This window comes from Myxine glutinosa, unplaced genomic scaffold (genome assembly GCF_964187855.1).
Source record: "Myxine glutinosa unplaced genomic scaffold, kmMyxGlut1.1 SCAFFOLD_1900, whole genome shotgun sequence".
In the NCBI taxonomy this organism is placed as follows: Eukaryota; Metazoa; Chordata; class Myxini; order Myxiniformes; family Myxinidae; genus Myxine; species Myxine glutinosa.
In genome coordinates this window covers 63,674-86,205 of record NW_027617995.1, presented here as the reverse complement: position 1 = coordinate 86,205, position 22,532 = coordinate 63,674, and the positions used below count along the sequence as shown (strand labels likewise).

At 46.0% G+C, this 22,532-nt stretch overlaps 1 protein-coding gene across 1 annotated transcript in view; it reads left to right on the top strand.

The window, feature by feature from the left end:
* The first annotated feature begins 14,653 nt into the window (after nt 1-14,653).
* The window catches only part of LOC137410972 (integrin beta-1-like), a 47,761-nt gene continuing 39,882 nt past the window's right edge, over nt 14,654-22,532 (top strand). Inside the window, exons 1-2 of the mRNA XM_078769275.1 lie at nt 14,654-15,480; nt 15,625-15,713. Coding sequence (XP_078625401.1) covers nt 15,408-15,480; nt 15,625-15,713 — 162 coding nt within the window. The 5' untranslated portion in view covers nt 14,654-15,407. The remainder of the gene's footprint in view (nt 15,481-15,624; nt 15,714-22,532) is intronic.

The window sequence follows — 22,532 nt, the reverse complement described above, 5'->3', positions numbered from 1 at the left end:
GTCGCTCAGCGCTCGGGAGGGTGGCGTCTTGTCTTCCAAGCTCGGGGCGCATCTGACGTCACATCCGGCGCGGGGCCGCGTATATCCGGCGGGGAGTCACGCCCTCGCTCGTTAGCTCCGCCCCAGATGGCATCGGCCCATGGCTTCTCATTGGGTGCGGGGGTTACCGGCTCCGCCCTTGACGAGGGGCCGACAGGGAGCCCCCTTCTGGGTAACCCCGTCGAGCACATGTTCAATGGCGGCCAACCGAGCCGGAGTGAGGACGCAAAGCCGCTGTTGTTGTGGTTGTTGTTGGAGCTTGAGATGATGGGAAGAGATGCGGGGAGGTATGGGAAGGTCCTAAACTCCTACTGGTGCCATATCATCACATTCTGGTGCAACGAAGAGTCATAATTAATGGAAACGAGGCCTTAACTGACATAGAATAAGAATAACTAGGAAGATGTCCGAAAGTTGTCTACGTGTGGTGCGGGGGACCTGGGCACGACATTTAATGGGGGGATGAAGGGGAAGATCGGCTCTAATGGGTGTTGTTTACAGACAATGGGACTAGGGAATGGGGTAAGGGAAAGTTGGGGAGTATCGGAGAAAATAGGGGAATATTTACAAGCGGATATGGAGGTCAAATTCCATATTCGCAACATTGCACCCTTCTCTACCCTCGGGGCGTCCCGACCCGATAAATTTTTACCTACTTTAGTGTGGCACGCAATGTAGTTCCCTCTACTATTAACTCTACCCTGAGTGCGACAGTTTTACAGATATTCACAAATGAGTAAATATGTCCCCCTGCGACGTTGCACCCTTCTCCTCTCAGAAACACACCCACAGGATAACCGAATCCGGAAAGAATCCTCAAACTAAACATACAGCCGGTAGGGAGCATTATTTACAAGACTACGCTGCTATTTACACTACGATCCAGGACCTGTTTTTGGAGGAACACATGCAGATGTTATGCATAGAGAGAGCGCGCTTGCCAACATCGATACACCAACCCACGAGTGCTCTGTGGCCGACGGCCTTTAATAACGTGCAGAGCACCCTTTCCCGAGCATCAACAGCACCACCCCACCACCAATCGGTGCAGTCACCATTGTTCATTGGAATAAAAATAACTTCAACAACCCCTAACCCTGCAGGTGTCTCTTGCTCTTCTTGTGGTGCACTTGGTGGTTAACTAAAAGTGGTTCACCTGTATGGCATAGGTGCCACGTTGACCCATAGGTCCATCCCCGGGTGGTGCTTGGCCGCAAACGAACTGCGGTCCATTGTGGGTGGCCACAAACATTGCGGTCCATATGGTGTACCGATCCAGGCAGCGAACAGCGAAAGTGCAGGCCCACAACTGCGTCGCCAGCACCTCTCTCTCCTCTCTCTCTACCCCAAAGCCAGATCCTCGGAGGTGGGAGACAAAAACAAGACAAGTGAGCAAGGTGGTAAGGGCGCAAAAGTGCACGCAATGCAAGGTGATGCACACTGGGGGCACATGGGAACCAGGTGAGACAGGTACGTTCCTACCGTACGCCCCCCCCACCAGGTAACCTACATGGCCCCTCCCTTACCCCTTACTGTATCAACAAAACACAACACTACCCATAAACATCTACTTTACAAATCCACAAACATCCCTACTGTCTTCCCCGTTCCTCCCATATACCAAATTCGTCTTCTCTCCCTCCTAACCAATCAAATTTGCCATTTTCAACTCTCATCAAAATTTGCCATTTCCAACTCAACATCAAAATTTGCCATCTCCAACTGAACATCAAAATTTGCCATCACCAATTCATCATCAGTCCCTCCTAGGGAGGGAGAGATGGAATCACCCCAATGTCTCATCCACGTCGTGATGCGTCTCACAAATCCTCACAGCAATCTCATTTCCTGCAACAAACAAAGAAAACACAGGTGTGGAGTCATCATCATCACCACAGGCAAGTGGCTGCGTATGGTGCGACAGGTTCATCAATCCTAACTATCTCCTAAATGACTTTAACAACTTTACACTACCCGGGGTCTCTCTCCGGCCAAACCATTGGCCCTCTTACACTATGGGTTCTAAAAACCAATTCCCATTGGCCAAACTGTGGTGCTCTTCAATTTGGGGTCTCACTCCCCCGATTCATCTCCCGGTGCCCTCGTACAATTTCTGGGCTGTGGCGTGTACCTCTCCCAGTGGGTCTACCCACCTGCACCCCTCCACCACTGCAGTTGCCTCCGAGCTTACCTGCTCCTCACCCTAACCTAACTACCTGGGGAAGGCCCTCTGGCTCTCTCCCCACTCCGTGCCCTCTCTGGCACTGGGCTGCCCGATCCACACCCGGGATCCTCAGGCACCCACTCACAACTACCGGCTCCCAGAGCCCACCTGCGGCCTCACCTGGCCGACATCCTCACAGTGGTGGAGTGCCCAACCAACTACACACACTAACAGGCTACACGCCCAGCCATTTCCACAACACTAATGCACCCATTCACAACACCATTCTGCAACCGCCCCACAAATGCCAATATCCAACCACAATTTACCTGCACCCTCTACCTAACACTTACACTACCCGCCCCGGGTGCTCGTGAAAGGGGTCCACTCTTCCCCCATCCACACCTTCGCACCATGCACACCACTCCGTACCACTCACTCCAACTCTCTCCACACACCTGTACCTGCACACCTGTGCTCTCACACCTGGTGCCACCTGCACCCTTCTCTCCCCAAGCGCATTCGCGCTGATCCACACACTCACTACTCACACACTGCTCCACACACCTGTCCAGTTGCACACCTGTGCAATCACACCTGTTCAATTCTCACAAACACGGCATCATCTCAGCTAACTACTCCCTTCTGAAACTTGCGCTTCCCAGTCGTCCCTTTAAACTATTGCGCTCCCACGTCATTATCATCCACACTAATCTACCTGCGTCCCCACTACAGGTATCAGTCACTAACTAACCTTAACGTTACCTAAGGTCATCTTCTCTAGATCCCTACACACAATATCCTAACCCACCCGGGCTAGTTTTCACTGCCATACACCCCATAAGCTATTGCTCCTTTGCCCCCCACACATGGGAAGGATGGTGGATTTGCCATCCCACCACATCGGGGGTCTCTCACTACCAATTTTGCACATCAAATTTCAACAAATCAAAAATTTGGCCAATCACTGCCCATCATCTGCCAATCACTACTGCCAATCCTTGGCCAATCATCAAATTTTGTTTTTCTCTAATTTTGGGTCCAAAACACTAACCTCATCACCCAGTCGACTCACTAATACCTCTCGGTGCGCCAATCCCTGTCCAAAGCCCGGCTTCGTAAAGCCAAGCAATGGATGCTGGTTGTTTTGTGCCAGCGGCTGGATGCGTCCGGCACTCGGTGCAGGGACGGGGGCTTACCCGTGCCGAGATCCCACGCACCACCTCGGCGTGGAGCCATCCAATGCCCCGATCTCGACCTGCCGGCACGTCTCACCAAAAAGTGGTCGCCATGACGACCCTTTCTATCGGGCTGCCAGCTCCGCCTAGTGGAGCCTGGACGCGGCCGTTCAAAGCGAGGCCCAGCACGCACCGAGGGCCTGCTTCGGCTATAAGTCGTTCTACACTCTACCCCGTTTAATGTCGATGCTTCACCTGCATGCTTACACCCCGCAGCCCGTTCCTTGCTCATACATGCAGCTGTTCCCATTCTCCTTGTACCGTTCCTTACACACCCAGGTACACCCATTCCACTCACAGCCTTGGTCACACACCTGACCACCGAACACTTTGGCACACACTCGTTGGTAGCACACCTCACCAAAACACCTCTTCGCGCCCCCTCCTCAGTCACCTCCTCTGTGACAATCACAGGTGTGCTCTCATTCGCACACCCAACCACGTGCCTCACCACCAACTCCAGCGTGCATTCCCACTCACGCTCTACCATTCCAGGTGTGCATCCTTCCATCCCAGGTGTACATCCTCGCTCACCTGTCACAACTAACTCACGCTCCATGTCACTCTCACTACTTTCACCTCCATTCTTGACAGCGCACTCACCCTTACTCTTGACAGCGCAGTCTTTCCCCATGCACCTGTCCGTCACACACCTTTCTCGCGCACACTCTCCCGTTACACCCTCTGTAACACTCACCACAGGTGGACACTCTTCCTTACTTCTGACAGCGCACTCTTTCCTCATGCACCTGTCCGTCACACACCTTCCTCGCGCACACTCTCCCGTTACACCCTCTGTAACACTCACCACAGGTGGCCACTCTTCCTTACTTCTGACAGCGCACTCTTTCCTCATGCACCTGTCCGTCACACACCTTTCTCGCGCACACTCTCCCGTTACACCCTCTGTAACACTCACCACACCACGCTTCCATGTGCTCCCTCGCACACGCGCTACGACCGACTCACTTTCGCCAGCACCCTCACTCCTTGGCACGCACTTTTTCCTCACACACCCCAGAGTCGGACTTTCTTGCACACCTCCTTTTTCGCACACCAGACCTGTCGCACACTTCACCAACGGCCTCTCACGAACACCCGGGTCCATCTCGACCCCCAAGCTTCTTAAATCCCCCGGCGCATCATACGCACGACCATATTGGTCACCACTTACACCGGGTCCTCTTCCTCTTCGCTTCTCCTCCATCACCTGCGAATCCCTCATCCGGTTAATGAGCACATCATCACGATCCAAACACAGACTTTGGACCAATTCTTTTATCTCCTCTTTTATCTCTTTCTTATCCTCTCTCCGTCGCTTCTTAATTTCGCTCACCCCTTCTTCCACTTCTTCTAATTTCTGCTTCACCTCTTTTATGTCCCGGTACGTCTCCTCAAGCTCATCCTCTAATGCTACCTTGACCGTTTCCATGTGCGTCCTCACCTGCCGGTCCGTCGTCTCCATAACCTCTATCACCTCGTCCAGCCTCGTTGTCAGTCCCTCACGTACCATCTGACATTCCCTCTTTGTCGCTATCAAGTCATCTTTTAGTTCTTTCTGTGTCGCCTTTAAACCTCCTAATACCGCAGTGTTCCTTTGAACCTGCTCCACTAACTCCGTCTGTCCCACCGTCAGCTGCTCCACCTCCTGCGTCAGGTCCTCTATGCCCCCTTGTAACTTTACAGTCCCCTTTCTCACCTCTTTCTCCATGTGCTCCTTACAGTGCCTCACCTCCTCGCGCACTCCTCCGACCTCCTCACTCACTCCTCTTCTGATCTCCTCTCCCATCACTTGCATCTCCTGCCCAGATGCCACCCTCATCTGCTCCATTTCCTCCCTGTGAGCATCCAGTTTGGTTTCTACCCCCATTCTGACCCCCTCTATCTGCTGCCCCATTTGGTTAACTTCCCTTTCCGCTTGGTCCCTCATGTCCCTCAATTTGCCTTCCATGGTGTTTTCTAACCCCTCTAACCCTTTTTGCATCCCTTCCATTTGATTCTCTTGAGCGGCCATTCTGTTTTCTACCCCCGTTAACCCCTCCTGTATTTCCCCTAATCTATCGTCTAATTTCCCAAATTTCATGTCTAATCCCTCAAAATTATTGTCTAACTTCCCAATTTTCTTGTCTAACTCCTCAAAATTATTGTCTAACTTCTCACCGGTACCCCTCGCTTCGTCCCTCATTACCCCCAATTGCTCACTCCGAGCCCTCGCTTCGTCCCTCATTACCCCCATTTGGTTTCCCATTACCCCCATTTGGCCCTCCAATCGCTCACCCTGAGCATCCATCCGGTTCCCCATTACCCCCAATTGGTTACTCTGCAGTTTGAGGGACGCCTGCATTTGCGCCATAAATTGCTCCATGAGGACCTGCATCTGGGCCATCCCTCCCACTTGTGCAGCGGGTGCGGCCCACGTAGCTATGTGCGAGGCGCCATTTCGCGCGTCTGCTACCCCCGCTGTTTCGCTCTCCTCACGTGTCTCAATTTGGTCCTGGACCGACCCTGCTTCACTCTCCCCTACCGGACCCCAGCCGTCTTGACCCGCCATAGCGCGACTTTCAAAGTTCGAGTTTTTTATTTTCGTAAAACAAATTGAAATTTCGCCGTTATAATTTCGCGCGGGAAACGCGCTCCGAATCGATTTTCCCTCCCAAAATTTGGGCCTAACTAATTTAGTCCCGGGTTCGAATTCCACTCCTCGACACCAATTGTTACAGATACGACTTTGATGGTATGGTGGGCCGAGCGGGATGGCCGCCGTATCCGTACAAGTTACCCGATTGTACTCGAACGTCGACGAAGCCGCGCTATGCTGGCTCAATAAGGAAAAGAAGACACCCGGCTGGATTATAATCACACAATACGACACCAGGGGTTCAGTTCTCAAGACCTCCGGAGGAGGTTATATTAAGGCGGAAAAGGTTAGATTACAGGGACAAGAGGGAAACATAGGAAGGTGGGCACTTAGACACAACCTTATATTAACCCTAGACAGACCACAGATAAACGGGACAACGCTGACTCACACGGGGTTTGATGGCCAGGAAAGCGGCAGTCGATGGCTCAGGTGCACCTGGCTCAGGGACAGAATCACGTACGGTGGTGTCCAGCAGATGCGGGGAGGTCGCTCAGCGCTCGTGGGTCGCGACTTTGGTGGAGATGCCGGGGAGGTCGCTCAGCGCTCGGGAGGGTGGCGTCTTGTCTTCCAAGCTCGGGGCGCATCTGACGTCACATCCGGCGCGGGGCCGCGTATATCCGGCGGGGAGTCACGCCCTCGCTCGTTAGCTCCGCCCCAGATGGCATCGGCCCATGGCTTCTCATTGGGTGCGGGGGTTACCGGCTCCGCCCTTGACGAGGGGCCGACAGGGAGCCCCCTTCTGGGTAACCCCGTCGAGCACATGTTCAATGGCGGCCAACCGAGCCGGAGTGAGGACGCAAAGCCGCTGTTGTTGTGGTTGTTGTTGGAGCTTGAGATGATGGGAAGAGATGCGGGGAGGTATGGGAAGGTCCTAAACTCCTACTGGTGCCATATCATCACATTCTGGTGCAACGAAGAGTCATAATTAATGGAAACGAGGCCTTAACTGACATAGAATAAGAATAACTAGGAAGATGTCCGAAAGTTGTCTACGTGTGGTGCGGGGGACCTGGGCACGACATTTAATGGGGGGATGAAGGGGAAGATCGGCTCTAATGGGTGTTGTTTACAGACAATGGGACTAGGGAATGGGGTAAGGGAAAGTTGGGGAGTATCGGAGAAAATAGGGGAATATTTACAAGCGGATATGGAGGTCAAATTCCATATTCGCAACAATATACACCTGTCAGCAATGGGTGTGGCTGAAACAGCCGAATACACTAATTAGAAGGGGTGTCCGCATACTTTTGGCCATGTAGTGTGTATATATACATACACATATATATATATATATATATATATATATATATATATATATATATATATATATATATATATATATATATATATATATATGCACACACGCATGCATACACACACATAGACATATATATTATATATATATATATATATATACACACATATATACACAAACATATACATGTACCTACACATACATACACACATGCATATACATGTACATACACACATACATATACATACATGCATAGTGCATACATATACGTACATATACATACACACACACACACACATATATTGTACTAAACATATCCGTCGTGTGGTTGTCCTTGTAGTTCCATCCAAATGTATATTGCTGCCCTTGTCCATCATGTTGTTGACATATATGCGACACCATGAGTTTTTGATCAATCTACAGAAGGTCCCTCTAAAAATTGATTATGGATGATGTCATCTGTGTCTGAAACCTGCACAGACGAGCAAAATGTTTTTTTTTGTGCTTGTTCAGTAACCTTCTATTGTAATCCACCAAGTTTTCTTGTTGAAATAAACTTTAGTGACAATTGATGGACCACTCACGTGTCCTCATTTAATTTGACGCACGACAGCTAATTGACAGGGAACCAATTTAGGTTGGTTTTAAAATACCGTGCATTTATTGTGTCTTGTGTATTTGACGTGTAAAAAAAAAATTAAGATTTATTGAATTATTGCCTAGAAGAGCTGGTCAAACACTGACAATCACTATGTAGTAAAGGTTAATCGTGCATAGATCTCTGGATTTTTGAGACTCACCATTTACCTGCATCTGGATTGTACCCAAAGTTGGGTTTTATGAAGGCTTTATCAAAATGAGTTTTGTTGTTAAAATCCATCGTGCAAGCTGTCTACACCACCCAACACGATAACCTTCACGAAGATGGATATTCTGCACTATTTGGCTCTACTTGGGATGCACTCCGACTTGGAAGAAACATCCTTTTTCTGCTTAGTTTGATCGGATTTTTGATGGTAGAGACTTCATGTTGCGTTCTTTGTCGTATGTCTTAGTAAGCATCGTGTTATCTGTACAAAATGTGCTGGCGCTGTGTTCCTGAATGCATTGACCGTTTACACCAGCCCATAGGAGCATGAACACATAATGGCAGGCATGGTGTAAAACCAACAGAAGCACAGTTGTCATGACAATATGTCTACAGTTGACGATGTTGGACAATCTAGAAATAAACCGGAAGATCGAACCACGATTCACATCATTTCTTGTCTGAATGGTGAAAATGGTAAGGGGCCATGTATAAACACCATGGTGGGGGGTAATAGGGCATGAAGGTGGGAACTAAATTGAGGATATATACATTTGATGAGGAGAAGTGGTGAAGGGAAGGTAGGTAAAGATTGGGGGTTGGGTAGGAGGGGAGATCGAAGGAAAAGGAGCAGGTGGTTGTATAGGATGTGTGGAATAGGTAGGAAGGCAGGTAAAACTTCTCCATCTTCTATGTACGAATCATGTATATGCGCCAAACTACAACAGCACTCGGTAGAGCACATAACTCTGCCAGGATGAACAGTTTACGTTTTGTATCCCACTGATAGGCCGGATCTGGATCTTCACCAAAATCTAATGGATAAGTCCTTGTCACACACCAAAACTGTCCAGCAAATATTGTAAAAACCTGTCCATAACCTTTTGAGATATCCTGCTCAGACAGCCAGACAGCCAAACAGGGGTGAAAACGATGATCTGGTGTTATAAGACTGCAGAAGTTGAGGTTTGAGTGACTATTACATTTGAGGAACATCAGGACGTTAGTGCACACAAGAACAAAACAAAAAGCACTAGGCCCAGAAATTTTGTCCTTGCATTGTTGTTTATTTAATTTTCCTTGTACAATATCAAGGCTCACAGAAGATAAAGGTGATCCATGATAAACTAGATGGTATTCATAGAAGACTTACCCTGCACAGTCAACTTGTTGTGAGCCAACTCTTCTGTTTTTGAACATTTTTTTTCTTTGATTCAATATGGCTGCCAGACCACGTGAGTGAATATGAATGAATGAATGAATGATCGTTTTAAGGCCATTTTCCCCACTAGAGCGGGGGTTAGCCTTGCGGGCCCCATGACAATCATGGTTCCCTGTTTGAGGCAATGTTTTTATGGCCGGATGCCCTTCCTGACGCCAACCCTTGGTCATGCTCTTACGATGCACAGGGATACGGTGTACCTATTCTAAACCGGGGTACACACCGGGATCATTCATCCCAGCAAGCTGGTTCTCAACATACATGACATCATAAATTTATATTCTCTAATATAATTGTTTCATAGATCACGCTCAATACATTTCAAACTGATCAGACTAAGCGTTGTCCCTGTCGAATTATGATGTCATAATTATGGCACCAATTATGTCATCGTTAACAAAACCTATTCCCCATATGGAGTTCTTTACAATGAGCCATGTTTCCATTTTTGCCATGCAGTGGTTTTGGAGATCGAGGTGCAACATTTTTCGGTTTTTCCAAGATGGCGCCTGTACCACATGACCTATGATGTCATGATTATCATTAAAATATTCTCAAGGAGGAGGCACTCCTATGGTGAAAATTTTGTGTCCATCACCATGGATCACATGCGGGGGAAAGCAACAGTTGCTGAATTTTTTTTATAATGATCGGATGTATGTGTTGTATTTGTCGATTATGACGTCATAACGAAGGCACCGATGACATCATAAACCTATCTTATTCTCTATGCGGAGTCGTTGACAATGAGCCAGGTCTCAATTTTTTCCATGGAGTAGTTTCAGAGGTATAGAGGTGTGAAGTTTTCCCAAGATGGCGCCTGTACCACGTGGCCTATGACGTCATAATAATCATTAAAATATTCCACAGATGGAGGCACTCTTATGGTGAAAATTTCACGTCAATCGGACCAACGGTTGCCGAGAAAATTTTTTTTTTTTTTTATGCAGACACTTACGGTACACGTATGTATGTAACTGAATGCTTAACCCCGCTTTTCGCTTCGCAAGCACAGGGTAATAAGGCAACAAACACTGGGGACACAGTTGGACACAGTAAACAAGGGTAGCAACTACAAAGGGAATGAACAAACAGGAAGAAAGAGAGAGACAGCTTTTATCTCAAGACGTCACTGTATTTGAGGTTGTACATTGGGATGGAGATCATTTTGGATCGTTCGCTCATCATTAGCACAGCGACGATGGATATTGATGATGACGATTGTGTTTCCATGGTAACCAGATCAGAACTTTGTCTCCTTCAAGAAGCTCTTATCACGCATTCTCTTACTTGCCCATGGGGGAGTTGTGCAAGCGAACGATAAACAACATTAGTTGTACATGTAATGGCACGGCATGACATGAGTTGAGTTACCATTCCGTATGTCCACTAGACCCAAGGTACTGCTTTCCCTTACTTACCGACATTTACACTTTCTTACCTGCATTTACGTCACAGATGTGAGGAACTGTTTTGATCCCAACACGATTTGTGCCTCTCCTTACTTTATCCTTTCCCAATGCAACCACTTAAGTACCAAAAATGTACTTTTCCATTAAATTCCCATGTATGGCAGTCTTATGTCAGTATGTTAAATATTAAACTAGATGCTTTCATGTAATAGATTCTGGCCTTCTTCTCTCCTTCGGAAATGTCATTTGAAGCCGCACAACCTATATTTTATAGGTTATCATTTGGTGGAGTGAATGTAGCATTGAGGGTACAAAGAACAGTTGCACTTCTGTTGCTTTGTTTGTACGTGGTAAGGTTCTCGTGTCTGTAGCGATCCCAAAGCCGAGAGAAGAACAATGAGAGACACTGAGCATGTCCCTCATGCGAGATTGAAATCGTTCGCATCAAAAGGAAGTGATGATAATGCAGAGCTGAGTAGAAGTTCCATAAGCTCGATATTTGTACAGGCTGCGACAAATGGCTCTTTCGATTAGGAATTTTCAAAATCCGAGAGAAGTGCAATACAGTGCTTGTGTTGAGATTTGTTGGTGGGAGAATTTGGGGGAAAGAAAGCAAATGTAACCAATCGGCGATCTTGTTTACAGTGCGGACTTCAGTCTGTAAAAGAGAGCTGTGGCTGTTATTGCGGAGATTGTGCACTTGACCGACCGATCCTTTGGCCATGTTTTTTGACATGCCTGCTCATGACAAACCTGACTTTCAGATGATTTTCTTTCCATTTACTATGGCTGCCTGTCAGCTGTGTTTGATCTCCATCCATAGCTGCACCAACCACAAGGGGACCCAAAGGATGTGATGCAGTGATGCTATCATTGGAGAAAAGTCTTCGCCTTTGCCTGTTGACTGCTCCGCTCAAAGCTTACCCTTGGGATTTGGGAGAATATGTGGTGGAATAGGTGGGAGTTTAAGGGCCATTCATAATGGTGCTGGTTGTTTTTTTTTGTTTTGGTTTTTTTTGTCCCACACCCCACTGGTGGATGGGGAGTAGGTGAGTGTGTGCAGCAACAGTGTGCAAACTACCAGTTGCGAATGTTTTCCAGAGCTGAAAATGTAACCCTGGATAGGTAGTCATTCCATCACGGTGCGATCGAACCAGTCCTCAACAGGGCAGGAGTTTAGGATTTCCCCAGGATAACAGCACATAATGACCTGCTCTTTTCGAAAGAACAGTGGGATTTTGGGCATTATGAAAGCTAGCAGATGTGATGACAAGCCTCACAGCCTCTTCCTCAAGACCACTTGCTCCTTGATGCAGCACCCACCAGGATGATAGTTCGTAGCCAGGCCACGGATCAAGCCAAGTCTAGACAGACTCTGAGCTGCCCCGTTAGCTCAATAATAATCTGTCACTTGCAAATGGGCATCTGGAATCGAAGAACTTGTCATACAAATTTGAGGTTTTTTTTTAAAGACGTCACTGTATTTGAAGTTGTGCTTTAAAATGTGTTTAACCATCTGTACATTGACATGGGAGATGGCTCGTCATTAGTAGAGCCATGATGGGTATTGATGATGATGATGATTTTGTATTTCCATGGTAACCATATCGGAACTTTGTTTACTTCAAGAAGCTCGTGTCGCGCATTCTCTTTCCAGCTCTTGGGGAGTTGTGCAAGCGACCGATAAACGATGGTCGTACACATAATGGCACGTGAAGATTCCAAACTTGGGTGCAAAGCTTGGCCGGCATGTTCTCGCGGTCCCTTTATGTCCGACATGAGTCGAGTTACCATTCCATGTATCCACTCGATCCAAGGTGCTGCTTTTCCTTACCCAAGCATGGTTCCCTCCATTATAAGTGCTGTATCTGTGCCTTCGGTTCTGACCAATTCGGTTTGACTCAGGGATTTAATTTGGGTGCCACGGTAGGGCAGCTCAGATATTCTGATCTGAACTCTTGTTTGGGATGACAGATGCAGTTGGCAAAAATTACGATGACCCTTGTTTGGTGAGATGGTGCAAGTGACTTGCACGACGTGCAGCAATTTCCAGCACTGTAACGGCCGTTGTCATTCAGTCGGTCGGATATGCGATTTAACCCGCTGGCAGCTGGGCCACATTCCTCTCGCTCCACACTCGACGTCTCGTCGCCTTCCGGGTACATGTGCGAAGCGGCGCGTAGTCTCGCTGTCTCTGCCGCTTCCCTCCATCATCAGCTTTCCTGTGCATGCACTCAACATCCATCTTTCCCAATTTGAATGGCTGATTTATCAATGTACTTGTATTCCTGTTTTGACTTACCAGCGAAGGTACACCATGATCTATTTTTTTCAAATGCGTTGTCTGCTGAAGCTTTTAGCACAAAATCTATTTTGAAGTTGGATTTTTGCACCAAAGGAACCTTCCTTTTATGGATTTAAAGCATGACGGTGGTGACATCATCTGCGATTCGCTCCCAAGCTAGTGGTACGTCCAAAAAGTGCAAAAGGCAACAAGTGATAATCAAGGAAGCTGGTACTACGGATGTGTAAATTTTCCTCGTGTTCTTTCACGTTCTCACATTCCCTTTCTTATCCTCTGATCTGAAGTTTCATTGTTTGTTCAATGTGAATCTCCTTTTTATTCGTCCGCGTGGTAAAGGCAAAATCTTTCGCTTTCCTTCTTATCTCTTGCATGGGAAACGAAGCAAAGAAAAACTTTGTCACCAGACCGACCACAAGGTGCCTTGAATGTATTTGCTGTTGATAGGTCTGCCTGCCTTCTTTCCTTTTGGTGTCACCAGACTGCAAGTCTTGTTATTTCATTTACGTTTTCCTTCTCTTCACCCATTACCACTGGTAAATTCCTCTTGCCAGCTTTTGAGCCCGATGCTCTTTTGTTTTCCATTTCGGAATCATTATTCCAGCTCTTTGGATAATCAACCGTTCCATTTTGCTGACGACCCCAGTAATGTTAACTTGGGACAATTCCTCTCAGCCACTGTGGGACAAGATAAAATAGCATTCCATGATCCTGATTTTAACTTCTTTTTTTTTTTCCAACGAAGTATTATTTCTTTACTTTCTTTCCAGAAAATGCCGGAAGAACCCCCTTCCTCCACCCTTCCATTTTCTGTTGTGACCAACTTGTCGAAGACATAGAGCCTCACTCTCGAGCTCAACCATTAGTCTTATCTGTCCAGGAAAGGCACGTTTCAAAACTGGGCCCAAAAAAACCAGACGTAAATCGGGTATTTTGCATCAAGCCAAGTAGTGTCTTGAAACCGCTCAGTTAATCTTGATTTTTAAAAGGTATTTGTAGACTGCGGTGCAGTGGAGTACTGCTCCGTGCTGTGGTTCGGTGCTTTGGCAAGCCTTCGAGCACTCGTGATAATTTAATCCGAGGCATTCGACATCAATCTCCAGGATGCAGAAATGCTGTTCAGCATGCAAGGTGTGGTACTCTACTGCATTGCAAATACCTTTTAAGGCTGGGGATCAGCACGCAGAGCTCCCACCTGCATTTCAGAGAAATGTTTGTTTACAGTGGATGAAATACGATAAATAAATGTATCGTGGCAGGTTATACGTGGACAGTAGCGGCGGCACAGATCTTCAAGAGGAGCAGATGGACCATGGAGGACCTATTGTGCTGATGCTCCGATAAAAGACAAACGATCCCAAACTCTTTTCAATCTCCTTTATAGAGATATTGGTGGCCCCAGGCGATAGCGCAAAGTCATCCTCCCGGAGAACTTTGCTCATTCTGTCACTAAGGAGACCTGCAGATACTCTGGTCTGCCAGGCTTTCCTTCTTCTTTTACTTCTAGTTGGGGATACGTATCTTTAACTTTACTTCCACAAAATATCTCTGGGAGCGACCAGCTTACATTGCCGGATATCTCAGGTCCAGAAGCTTCACAACTATTGTATTTCCGTGGAAGCGCATACCTCCACCAGGTTGAACAGTTTACGTTTTGTATCCCACTGATAAGCCAGATCTGTATCCTTACCTTAATCAAAATCGAATCAATTTGTCCTTGTCACACACCCAACCTGTCCACCACATTTCGTACAAATCCGTCCATAACATTTTGAGATAACCTGTTCACAGACAAACACAGACAGACAAACAGGGGTGAAAGCATGACCTCTGAAGTCTGAACGACCTTCAGTGGCAGAGGTACCGATATGGACAGTCTTGTATTCTTCATTCTGCTGACTGTTCTGACCTGACTAGCCCTTGATACTGGATAATTATGGAGCTTTCTAGCCATAATTCCTGGCATTGTGAATCTCTCAACTGTCGTCACAAACAAGTCCAGGAAATGCAATTCTAAGAGCAGCAGGTGCAGAAGCTTTTTCTCTTTAATCTCTTGCTCATTCTTTTCTTTCTTCATTCTACTTGCTTCTTGTATGTCACTTTGCCTTTCTTTCCCTTCTCCATCAACCTTTTTTGTTTGAAGACTTGGTCAATGCAAAGCATTGCTCATCATTGACATTACTTAAACATGGTGGTTAAGCCAGCAAGGTCATTTCATCGACTTGCCAATGTGTGTGTGTGAAATAATCTAATTTTCTTTATCCTCCTTTCATTGAGCCTTCCACTGCTGTCCATCCTCCTTTCCCCACTATTTCTGCCTTTCAAGATGAAGAACCGATGGCTCCTCCTCTTGGCTGTATTTATTATCAGCTCAGCAGTCTTTGCAGGAAATCAACAGGGTGAGTTTGATTCTGATGGCGAACTAGACCTTCAGGGGTCTGGGTTTGTTTTAAGCAACTATTGAGTCTCAAGTTGTCGTGAACTGCTTGCTCACTTGCATCTAATTCCGCATGAATGGGCTCTCTAACTTGTCTATCTCACAGAATCGCAGAATGAGTGCCTTGATGGGAATGCCAAGTGGTGTGGAGACTGCATACGTAAGAGTGCCAGCTGTGGTTGGTGCATGTTTCCGGTAGGTTTCACAAAAAGTTCCCGGTCTACATCCAGATTTACCAGCCTGACTCTGACGTTCTTTTTTGAAGGACACTTTAGCTCCCATGTCTATCGAGAAATTTTACCTGCTATTATTGTACAAGTATACTCACCTTTTGCAGTATTATAGGAGCAATTCCACGGTTACTCACGTTACATTTGAAGCAACAATGACTCATTCAAAGAGGTCTAATTTCTAAATGTATGCAATGAAGTTTATTATTTACTCATAGCTTGTAGTAGACAACATAAATGACAAGCATAAAGGCCCGTTCTCACTTAAACGATTTTTTGGACAACTGCGGTGCGACTAAAAAATCGTACAGCCGTGCGATTTCCGTACAAATTTCCCTGTTTTTTTCCGCCCAGTCTCACTTGTACAACTGCCGTGCGACTGCCGTTAAACTCTCGTGTGACTTTTCCGGTTCAAGTTGCGTGCGACTGCCGTACAACCTCAAGCGCCGTGCAGTCCCGCGCAAGCGCCGTGCGATTTTTGTTCAACTCGCGTGCGACCTGTGCGCATGCGGTACAACCGCCGTACAACCAATCAGAGCGCCGTGCGTCCGCCGTACAAGCGCCGTTCGATCCGCGCGAATCGCATAAAATCGATGCGAACTATGCGAAACGTGCGACAGTCGTATGGAAATTTTCAACAGTTGAAAAAACCCGCACGGGCATGCGACCCGTCCGAATTACCAGTGATTACACACGACACCCCTACAAGCTGTGCGAATAATCAACAGACTGCCGTGCGACTCCCGTACGCCCTGTGTGATTTGGTAGTCGCACGGCATTCATGTAGAAAATCGTTCAAATGAGAACGGGGTATAAAGAAAAACTCAGTAAAGAATTTTGTTAGTGTTATATCCACAAAAATGTGTCGGTTACTCACGTTACATGATTTGGACATGCATATAATGAAGACTACAAATTTCAAAAATGTCCTAATCTGAGGTATTACAAGAAGAAAACTTTTTATGTTCTGTATAGTCCCAATACTGGGTCACATATTGTTGGTAAAAGAAAACCTCTGAAAATAATAATTTTGATGTAGGAGACATAAAACATGGTTACTCACGTTACGGTTACTCACGTTACAATTTGCCCGTACTCTATCCGAATCATTTGTCAATTTTTTTTGGTGATATCAATTGATAATCAACTTATTTAGATTCAAAAGACATGATAAGTAATAATACTCTATCTATCACTATCATATTCAATTTAATTTTGGTAAAACACAAGAAAAAAAAAAGAAAGTAAGCAGTATGCATTAATGTATTGTTACGTGCTCCTCCCCAAACCCCGGTCACGGTGTACCTCCGAGCCCCGAAAGGAGTCACGGCAGAAAGATGTGCTATTATGTGTGCCAATGACCAATGGTGAAACCACACCAATCAATCGATACAAAACCCAAGTAATGTATTAAACAACAACAACAACATGCATTTTAAAGGCTATTTTCCCTGCTAGAGCAGGGGTTAGCCTTGCGGTCCCCATGACAATCTTCTCCATTTTGCCCTATTTTCTGCATCTCTCCTTGTTAACCCCCTTGCCCGCATTTCTTCTTCCACCATCTTTAGCCAAGTCTTTCTCGGTCTTCCCCGTCTTCTACTTCCTTCTACATTCATTTCCATCACTCTTCTCAACCAGTCACTTTCATCCTTCCTCAACACATGACCAAACCATCTCAACCTGTTCCTCTTCACAGCATCAATCACAGGCTCTATTCCCATCATCTTTCGCAATTCATCATTTGTCTTCCTCTCTCTCAACGATACTCCGCACATCCGTCGAACTATTCACATTTCCACCCTTTCCAACCTTCGTTGCTGCTCTACGTTCATTACCCATGTCTCGCTCCCATAAATCATAACACTTCTCACACATGCAGCATACACCTTTCCCTTCAGCTTCAACGACACTCCCCTCATCATCGGCACGCCACTCAATTCCCGAAACTTCTCCATGCACATCTCACTCGAGCAACCGTTGCCGAGTCTGATCCACCTTCTCCATTCAGCATGTCTCCGAGGTAGCAAAATGTTTTCACACCTTCCAGCTTCATGCCGTCTCCAAGATCCAACTCAACATTTCCTCCATCTGCAGCTCCCTCTGTGCACACCTTACATTTGAATGTAGCTGCCACACTGGTTAATGACCCTCTCAGACCACTACATTTTTGATGAACCCACTCAGCGCACATTGTACACTGAATGGAGTTCACTCCGACACCCTTCCTACACACAGCACAGGGCCACTTCCCAGTTCTTTCCACCTCACCACATGCTTTACCACTTGCCATCACCTTCGTCTTTCCGATATTCACCTTCAGACCTTTTGTCTCCATACATTCCTTCCACGTGTTCATCTTTTCCTTCAGTCCATCCATACTTTCCGCAATCAACACCAGATCATCTGCATACAACAACTCCCACGGTAAACCCTCCTTTACGTTCTGAGCCAGCACCTCCATCACAGCTACAAATAGTAGTGGACTTAGTACCGACCCCTGATGCACTCCCACCTTCACCTCAAACTCACCACTGTTCCCGTCCTTCGTCCTTACAGCTGTGCGCGCTCTTTTGTACATTGCATTCACTACTCTGATCAACCATTCCTCCACTCCTAACTTCCTCAATGCCCATGTCAATACTTTGCGTGGAACCCGATCGAATGCTTTCTCCAGATCAACAAACCCAAGAAACAACTTCTTCCTCTTCTCCATGTACTTCTCCTGCAACTGCAATTGCAATTGTATTAAAATCGCACAATAATAACAACTTGCGCAAGTACAAGAAAACCTCAATTGCACAGCAAACACCATATAATTCCTATGATGGTACCACCAGTTTCTTAACTCAATAACTCACGGTACTCCACGTGAGCATTTGTATCACCCCCAAAGTCACTGTCCCGACACTAGGCCAAAGTCTATTCACGCTCCGGTGATCACAAGAAAAAAGGTCGTATTGAGACCTGAACCCAGGATGGCTGACAGTCGACGCTGCAGAAGAGCCGTTGGGTGAGGTTGGGCCGACGTCAGTCAGGTAAAAGTTCACCCAAAAGGCGACTGGGAATTCACACCTTCGGTTCACCAAACAATGACGCTGACATGAACGAGCAGCAGTTCCCAAGCGGAGAACCATGAATTCCCAAGCGAAATCCACGACACACACAAGAACCAGGCGAAATGGCTGGTGCGAGTTGAAATGGCGGACGGGCCCGTAATGGAGGCGTACCTGCTCTCCAGCAATGATTCACTTTCGGAACCAAAAGCAAAACCCGTCACGCAGGTTTATCTGCCACAGCAATAACGACACTGTCACAGGAATCCCTTTCCCAGGGAAACCAATATTCGTTCGTGACCATCGTCCACCAGCGTCCACTCGACACCTCGAAGCAGATCGGCCTTCCTTTCCCGATCTCACTTGATCCGCTCAAGCCTCTTATTCCTCCTCTTCCGGTTTCTCCCGATCCATTTCGTTTTTCTTTTGAAACACTAATTTTTACCTTTGAAGACAGTTATCTCCATTTCACACTCAAACTGTAACAATAATAGTATATGAAACTAAAAATGCTTCCAGTGGATGAAAACCACAAAGACGGAAGTGACGAATCCGTAACAGTATCATAAAGTACAAATGTAAAAAGTGACCACCCAGCCTCAGTTCATTTTCTGCATTAGGCTCTTTTCTCTTAACCTACACTTTTGATGCCAGTGCTGAATATTAATGAATGAATATGTCTTAAATACTTTGTCAATCAGCAGGCAGCAAGGTAGCACAAAGAAATATGAAATATTTTTGGGATTGAAAAAAAAAACCACAAACACAACAATGTTCTGCATCTTTCCACAAGGCAATGTTCCGATTGTTAAAATTCCTCACAGAACTTGGGATTCAAAAAAACACAAACACAACAATGTTCTGCATCTTTCCACAAGGCAATGTTCTGATTGTTAAAATTCCTCACAGAACTTGAAGTGGCCACTGTTATTGGCAACTTCTGGGGCCTCTATTTTTTTTTCTTCAGGTTCTCTTTGATGTAAAAGATATTGTCTCGTTGTTTGGGCCATTTCCAGTACTTGCCTGCTTGCTCCATCACAGAAACTTGATAATCATTTTGATTACCAATAGCCAGCACTTCTCCAGGATACAGCTTCTCCTCGTACTCCACTGCGTACCAATCTCCTACCCTAACATCAGATTCCACATTTGCACTGGTGTCAATTGTACTGCTGCATGTGTTGTTGCATGTGTCCTATGTAAGAACATGGGCAGAGACTTCATCCTGTACTATCTCCAGACAATGCATGCGGCGATACCATGAATCCGCTGGGCAGCGTCAAACACTGTCTTTATTTCTATGTTATACTTTATTTATTTATTTATTTTATACTTTATTTATTTACACTTAATTTTTATTAAAATTTATATTTTATTTTTTATACTTTATTTCTATGTCTTTATCTTTTTTCTTTCTATTTATTTTTATCTTTATCTTTTAACTAGCATTTCTATGCTGGGAAATCATACTTTGCACACAACATATGTAAATTAAACTTGTGGGTTAGGATGGAGGTTACGTTAAATAAGACTGTTGCTATAAAAAAAAATTATACAAAAAAGGACAATTAGTATACAATTAAAAAACAAACAAAAAAAAAAAAAAACCACCTTTAGAGGCCATTTTTCCCCGCAAGCGGGGGTTGGCCTTTTTCGGGAACTGTGGTTGTTGTTGTTTTTCGGTCCCCCTTTTGAAGCAATGTTTTACGGCCAGATGCCCTTCCTGACGCCAACCCTTTTTGCCGCCTTTAACGACAAGCAGGGAATTACCAGTGAACTGGTACTCAATTAGCCGACCTCGGAAGGATGACAGGCTGAGTCAACCCCCCCTGGCGTTAATTCAGCGATTGACCGGGATTCGAACCCAGGATCCTAGGATCCTAAGCCGGCACCCTAGCCGCTAGCCCAACACCAGGGATTTACAATTAGATAATTAGTATACAATTAGATAAGTATAATTAGTAATTAGTATTAGTATTAGTGATGTACAGTTTATCAGAGAGTTGAGTGTGGACATGTGCAACATGAGAACATGTGGTCAGGAGAAAGTGAATTGCATGATGGGTAGACTCCTTTGTTTACACTGCCCTCTATTGTTTTAGGGTAACACACATCACTAAATTCATTTCACATATACCACAGCACTTCCATGTAGTCACAGGCTGGAATTTGACATTTAGTTCCAAAGGAAACATGGTTACTGTTACAGATTCGGCACTAATTATTATTGTTGTTATTATTATTATTGTTGGTTCGAAGTATTATGGTTATTGTTGTTTAAGGGAAATGGTTATTGTGGTTAAAAGGTTAAAAGCGCTCATGAAAAAGAGACAGGAAGACGACGACGGAGAGAGGAAGACGAGGAAGGCGTGAGGACAGTGAAAGGACGTGTCTTGAAGCTCCGTACGGAGCGTGGTTGAGCGAACGTCACGAGTGAACTTTGAGTCCGTGAAAAGAATCGTGTGATCGGTGTTATCGCTGGAGTATTGAAAAAGCCTGCGTAGTCAGGTACAGGCGTGAGATTCTGGAGAATCCTCGCCTAGAGGCTGCGGCTCGAGTAAGAGCCGTCCGCCATTTTGGGAACCTCGCGCGTCGTTCGCGGAACAAGGTTTTGCTGCGTCCGCTGGTCTTGCCCTCCGGTGGTTTGCCGAGGATGTGTGTGCGCGACAGCGGCGTTTGAAGAACACGGTGCGGTTCGCCGGTTGAACGGTGAATGTGCACGTTTGGATCACGTCTTTGGGATTCCTCTTTCCACCGCTAATTTGCTGTTGGTTGGGACCACGTGACGGTCCCCGCCTTGCCTACACCTCCTTACTCGCCTCATCGCCGGGAGCACCATTGAGTTACAGAGACATTGAGGAGTGTTCGGTCATATTCACTGGGAGAGCAGTGAGGTTTATTACTTTAATAGATGGTACCATCTCGAGATATTGATTGTATTGTGGATTGCTATAATTGTTGTATCGTTATCCCTGTGTGATTTTTAATATATTATTGGTTTGTTGATACCTCTTGGTATGGTTTCCATAGTGATTTCGACACGGAATAACATATTTTTCTGCCGTGGCTCCTCCCGGGGTTTGGAGGTATACCGAGACCAAGAGGTCGGGGAGGAACACGTAACAGAAATTGGGGGCTCGTCCAATTGACTCGTGGGCTCGAAATTGGGTCTTCGTCCAGGATAAAAAATTCCCTAAATTTAGTCCGGGAAAGAATTCCCTAACATTCCCAGAATTCCCAAATTTGGTACTTTTTCCAACATTCCCAAATTTTTCCCAAAATTTTTTTTTTTGAGATTTCTTGTGTGAAGGTTAACAGGTGTTAACAATAGTCACCATGGAGTTTGATGCAGAGAAGTTTGCAGCGACCCCTAGTGAGGCACAGTTCAGAGCGTTACTAAAATAGGACCTCTTGGTATTGGCCAGACATTTTAGCTTGGAGGTCCAAACGAATATGAGGAAAGCAGAGATGCAGAGATTGGTGATAGAATCTCTGGTGGGACAAGGAACATGGGAAGGGGGAGCTTTGGATTGGTTACCCGAGGAACAAGAAAATGTGGAGCTCCGGATATTGGAGATGCAATTGCAGAGCCAGGAAAGGTTAAAAGCAGAAGAAAGAGAACTCCAGGAAAGGTTAGAAGAGAAAAAAGCACGAGAAAGCAGAGGAAAGGATAGTTGAAAGAGACCTCGAAGAAAGAAGAGAAGAGAAAAAAAGCAGAGGAAAGGAGAGTT